At 50.9% G+C, this 4887-nt stretch overlaps 1 protein-coding gene across 1 annotated transcript in view; it reads right to left on the reverse strand.

Moving 5' to 3' along the window:
- Positions 1–4887, reverse strand: part of B4GALNT3 (beta-1,4-N-acetyl-galactosaminyltransferase 3) — a 120039-nt gene that overhangs the window by 24065 nt on the left and 91087 nt on the right. The window contains exons 4-7 of the mRNA XM_026654340.2: positions 2325–2420; positions 1827–1917; positions 644–744; positions 213–280 (exon numbers count right to left, since the gene is read on the reverse strand). Of these exons, the coding sequence (XP_026510125.1) occupies positions 213–280; positions 644–744; positions 1827–1917; positions 2325–2420 (356 nt within the window). The remainder of the gene's footprint in view (positions 1–212; positions 281–643; positions 745–1826; positions 1918–2324; positions 2421–4887) is intronic.

A 4887-nucleotide genomic window follows, 5' to 3' on the forward strand; every position in this document is an offset into this window, starting at 1 on the left:
TTCCCTATCACCTTACCACCTTCCAAGTGTTTGCAGATGATTTCCTTAATTACTTGCTCCATTATCTTCCCTGGCACAGAAGTTAAACTAACTGGTATCATCCGCAAACTTAATAAGCGTACTTTCTATGCCAATATCTAAGTCGTTAATGAAGATATTGAACAGAGCCGGTCCCAAAACAGACCCCTGCGGAACCCTTCCCGATCACTTACCTCACAGGCTTTGATTGCTGGCTCCGGAATTTCCCAAATTCCCCTGGTGCTGTCCACTCCTTGCCAGTCTGTGAAAGACAGAAAATTCCCAGGTTACAATGCACTTCTTCACCCAGGTTCCCTGGTTACTGTCCAGGTGTGGGGATTGCGCTCATCCTACTGGGAAATCTGACCATGAGCTCCAGTAGCTGGAAACAGAGCCAGGTCTGTTGATTACAGCCCAGGACTCCAGCAGCTCGGGAATAAGCCAAGCTGCCCCAGATATGCCATGTGGTGTAAGTCCTCCATTTGCGGGGGCCTCTCACAGTTTGATCAGGAGGACAGCTTGGCTATTCCAGCCACCCTTTCTTCCTGCTGAAACACAACGTAAACCGTCCCCGCCCAGACATATTAGAACCTTGACTAAAACAGCCATGCAGCATGCACTGTACCTTGCCTACACTGGCCAGCAGCTGGAGACCAGAGGTCTTTTCATCTGGACTCAACCAGAACTCAGCATTGTCATCTGCAGCAATAGCAAACTCAAAGTCCCCTGCCAAGAGATTTCTGGGATTAAGTGGTGCTCTCCATTAACAGGATCTATACACAGACAGAAAAAAAGCTTCCACTCCTAGAGAGGGGTAGCCTGATCCCCTCTGACACAGCACTTTCCCTGTGCCCAGCTACCCCTTCCCCTCTCTCTTTCAGAATTGTAAAACACTGCTGATGCTTTTAAATCTCATCTTTCCGTTTCAACAAAATGCAGATTGTCTTCTTGCGCTCTAGTTAGTGCAACTGGTTAATTCCCCGTGCTGTGCAGTTTGGCTGAAATCTAACAGAGGGGGAAGCTGAGAAGTCCACACAGATTCTCCTCAGCTCCTCCTTTGCTTACTGAGTGTGTGTCTGGGAATGTGCCCAAGGAAGCATAGAGGCAGGCACAGATGTGTGGGCTTAGGTGTGCATGAGGCTTTGGAGTGCTGACCAGGATGTATGGGTGGAGGAGTTCATCGGGGCTCAAGGGTGGTGTGTGCAGGTGCACATGGGTGGGGGTGGGTGCTTGCAAGGAGGCTGTGCATAGACAGAAGCATGTGGATGGGTGGATAGGGATGAGGTGGGTGGAAGGGGCATGGGTTGTGTGGATGCAGATAGAGACAGTGTGTGTGTGTGTGTGTGTGTGTGTGTGTGTGTGTGTGTGTGTGTGTGTGCGCCTGTGAGGGTAAATGTGCCTGCACATGCAGGAGAATGTGGGCATGCATACATGTGTGTGCAAATGCTGGTAGGTTGTGTGCATATGCATGTGTGGACAGCTATGTGCTCATGGGGAGCGTGCCTGAGCGTGCGTTTGTGTATGTGAATAGATGTTGTGTATGCAGGAGTGTCTGGTTTGCTTGCTCAGAAATTACATATCTTTTTTCTTCTGTGTTCTCCCTGCCCACCCCCCAGTGAAGAGCGTGCACATATTATCCATGCCAATCAGACTCTGTTGGAGTCAGAGCTGGACAGTATCCCTGGCTCCTGGCCGGAGAGCCATCAAGCTAGGATTGCCTGCATGAGAGCGTTTCTGTTCGGTCTCAAGCAGGGGAAGGGAGGGCTGGGGCAGCATGACAACCCTGATCTGCCATGGCACCTCCTCACCATCAGTGAAAGGATGCAGATAACCGAAGAGACGGAGCCCATAGTTTGTCCATTTTGGAGACGCTGCCAGTTTCTTCAATGTGGTTCGTGTCTAAAGGTGGAAGAAAGAAAGAACAGAAGTAATGAAATGGGATGGGATTGGAAGGTATCAGTATTGGAGGGGAGAGGACTGACAAAAGGAGAGAAGGTGAGGAGGGGCCGATGAAGGGAATAGGATGGAGGGAGGGGCAGGTGGAACTGGAGCGGATGGGAACAGCAGGAGAGGGTGCAGTATGGGCAAGGGAAGAGCAAAAGGGAATGAAGGGCCTGGGAGTGATGTCAGGAAGATGGGAATGGGAGGAAGAGTGAAAGGTAGGCTGCGGAAGGGAGAGGAAAGGGAAGAGAAGGAGGAGGGGCAGAGAGGGTACAGTTAAGGGAAAGAAGAGGAAAGGAGGGGCAGTCTGGAGTAAAGATGCTGAGTTGTGCAGGGAAGGAGATAGGGAGTCGGCGTACACTCACATGGGGGTACAGTGGGAAGTGGAGGTTTCTTCTGAGCTGTTCGATGGAGCTGCCACACCAGTCCTCAAACACATGGAGATTGACTTGACCCTGGAACTGCAGGAACATAGAAGCACAAGGAGAGATTCCCATTAATGGCTGCATCCCTCCTGGCTCCCCATAACTCTGCAGCAGAGCATGTCATTTGAGGACCCTGTGCCTATCATGGGAGAGGATGGGTGACACTTGACATTACTCTGGGAGTCTGTCTTACGGCAGCTGGCCACTTAAGGGGTGATGGGTTCAGCTCCTCCCCTGCGACCAACCAGCTGTCTCCCAGCTGAGTCTGTGGGGCCAGACGACAGGGGATAGTCTGAAGAGCACTTGGTCCTTCTGGAGGCCAGCAATTGCTCAAGTGAATAGGTGACCTGGGAACAGCTGTCCATGTTGGACTGAGGAACCACTTTAGATATTTCCCCAAGTTTTTATTTAACCAATACATTGCATCCTGAGGCAAGGGCCTGAATCAGAGTCCAGTGTGGCATCAATCTTTCCTGGGCTGGTGTGAAAGCGCATCAGCTTACACTCGCTGAAGAAAGAAGGCATGTGGATTGGCCCCTATAAAGCTGAGACAAAATTGAGGCAGTTACAGAAAAGACAGGGGCAAAAAAAAAAAAAAAAAAAAAAAGATATAGTTGGTGAGGTTTCTCTGGTGGACCCTCCTTCCTTCACCTTTCTTTGAAAGCAGCAGGAGGCAAAAATACTAGCAACAGGAGCGACTTCTGAAACAACTAGAGAAATAGGTTTCTGGAAGTCTTGCTGGTCCTGGCGAAGGTAGCACAGGCAGGCCGGGCCGTGGGTTAGTGATGTTGGGGTCAGAAGATAAATGGGAAGCCAGAGCTGCCAGCTGGGAGAAGTCAACTTGGGTGGCCAGAGTGGTACCATTTCTGAAGGGAGACACTAGGCAGTGTGCCGACCCTTGAGCAATGAGCAGTCTGGCTCTTATCCTTAGGTAAAAGCTGCCATTTTAGACAAATTGGGACCGACTCCATAGGCATATCGTCACCAGTTCCACGTTGAACTGTTTCCACTGGGACCACACCTGAATGTAGCGGCACAACAGTTGCAGGACCTCCCTACCTGTTGGTTGTGTCCAGAGATGAGTTCCATTGACAGAATCAGGAACCTGGCGTGCTTGCAACAATTTTGGCAGGTCCTGTGCGACCGGGCTTCTGAGTCAAGAGCTGACTCAACAGCCTGTCACGCAAATCCCCACCAGTATAGGTTAACTGGGATCTAAGTGGAAGACCAATTAACAAGTAGGGCCACAGCTAAAGGGCTAATGAAAGGGAGAAGCAATCCCTGCAGCTGGGAGCTGATCAATAGAGAGGAAAGAAGCCCTGGGAAGGGGTGGTGCAGCACCTGAAGGAAGGCAGAGCTGGTTGCTGCTAGTGCTGCTCCCTGTTGCCCTAGAAGAGAGGAGCTGACTGGGACTTGTATATATGTAAATAGTACTACAGGCAGTGGCCTGACAGAACACTATAATAAACAGTGTGGTGATGAAGGTGGCCTGAGCATGGTTTGTATCTAAGGCAAGAGAGATTCCCAGGGGACCACCCTGTAACATCCTGCCTGTGGGAAACTCAAAGCTGGGCAAGGTGTTTCTGACCATCATCCATGGGTGAGGCAGGGGACAGAGGGTGGAGATGAAGGGAGCTGAGCAGCATGCCAGACCAGGAGTGTCCCACTTGGGAAGGCAAGAAGAGGTGATGCCTTGACCTGGGGAGACCTCTGAAGGGGAGAATGTCCTTGTTAACTCTAGCCATAGAGTTCTGGATGAGCAACCGGCCTCCAATCATTCCCAAAACCTGGGATAGCAGGGAAACCAGTAGTATATTTTTCATGAGGGAAAGCAGGGCACATCAAAAGAGTGCTCACTAATGGGGTGCTATTTCACCCATGTGGGTAGGCTGGGATCCCCTACCAACAGCTTGTCCCCTAGGCTGTGAGCAAGGTGTATCGAGTCACAGTAGTGGAAGGGTCACCCCAAGATCTACTTTGGATGTGTGAAGATATGACATGTAGTGAAGGCATTGCCTTTTGAGGACTGGGACCTCAGAAGTGGGTGATGGCCCTGAGAAAAACAGGGTCTGTGAACCAAGAGAAACAGTCCTCAGGCCTGAGAGTAAAAGTGGGAGAACAGCGCAGGTTGTTAACTGAACCATGTCAACCCCAGGCACCTGAAGTGAAGCAGGAGGAGACAGGGGTCCTATCCCAGACTGGGGATGTAGAGGACTGGATCTATAGGCCAGCACAAAGTTGGAGGTGGTGTGTGGGGCAGACATGACAGTGATGGCAGCGGTCCGGACAGCTACTGAGCAAACCAATCTAGGAGTAGATGAGAAATCGGAGGAAGAGGGTTTCTGTGGCTGACAAGAATAGGGCTGAAGTCTTTCCACAACTTAGCAGCCAACCGACTCAGATGGCAGCTCCTCCAGGGATAAGGTTTGGATGCAAGGCATAAAGAGAGCAGGAGCTGGTTTGTCTTGGAGTAAAAGAAGAGAACAGTGAGCAGCACCAATGC

This window comes from Terrapene carolina, unplaced genomic scaffold (assembly GCF_002925995.2).
Source record: "Terrapene carolina triunguis isolate 2854851 unplaced genomic scaffold, T_m_triunguis-2.0 Scaffold190, whole genome shotgun sequence".
In the NCBI taxonomy this organism is placed as follows: domain Eukaryota; kingdom Metazoa; phylum Chordata; order Testudines; family Emydidae; genus Terrapene; species Terrapene triunguis.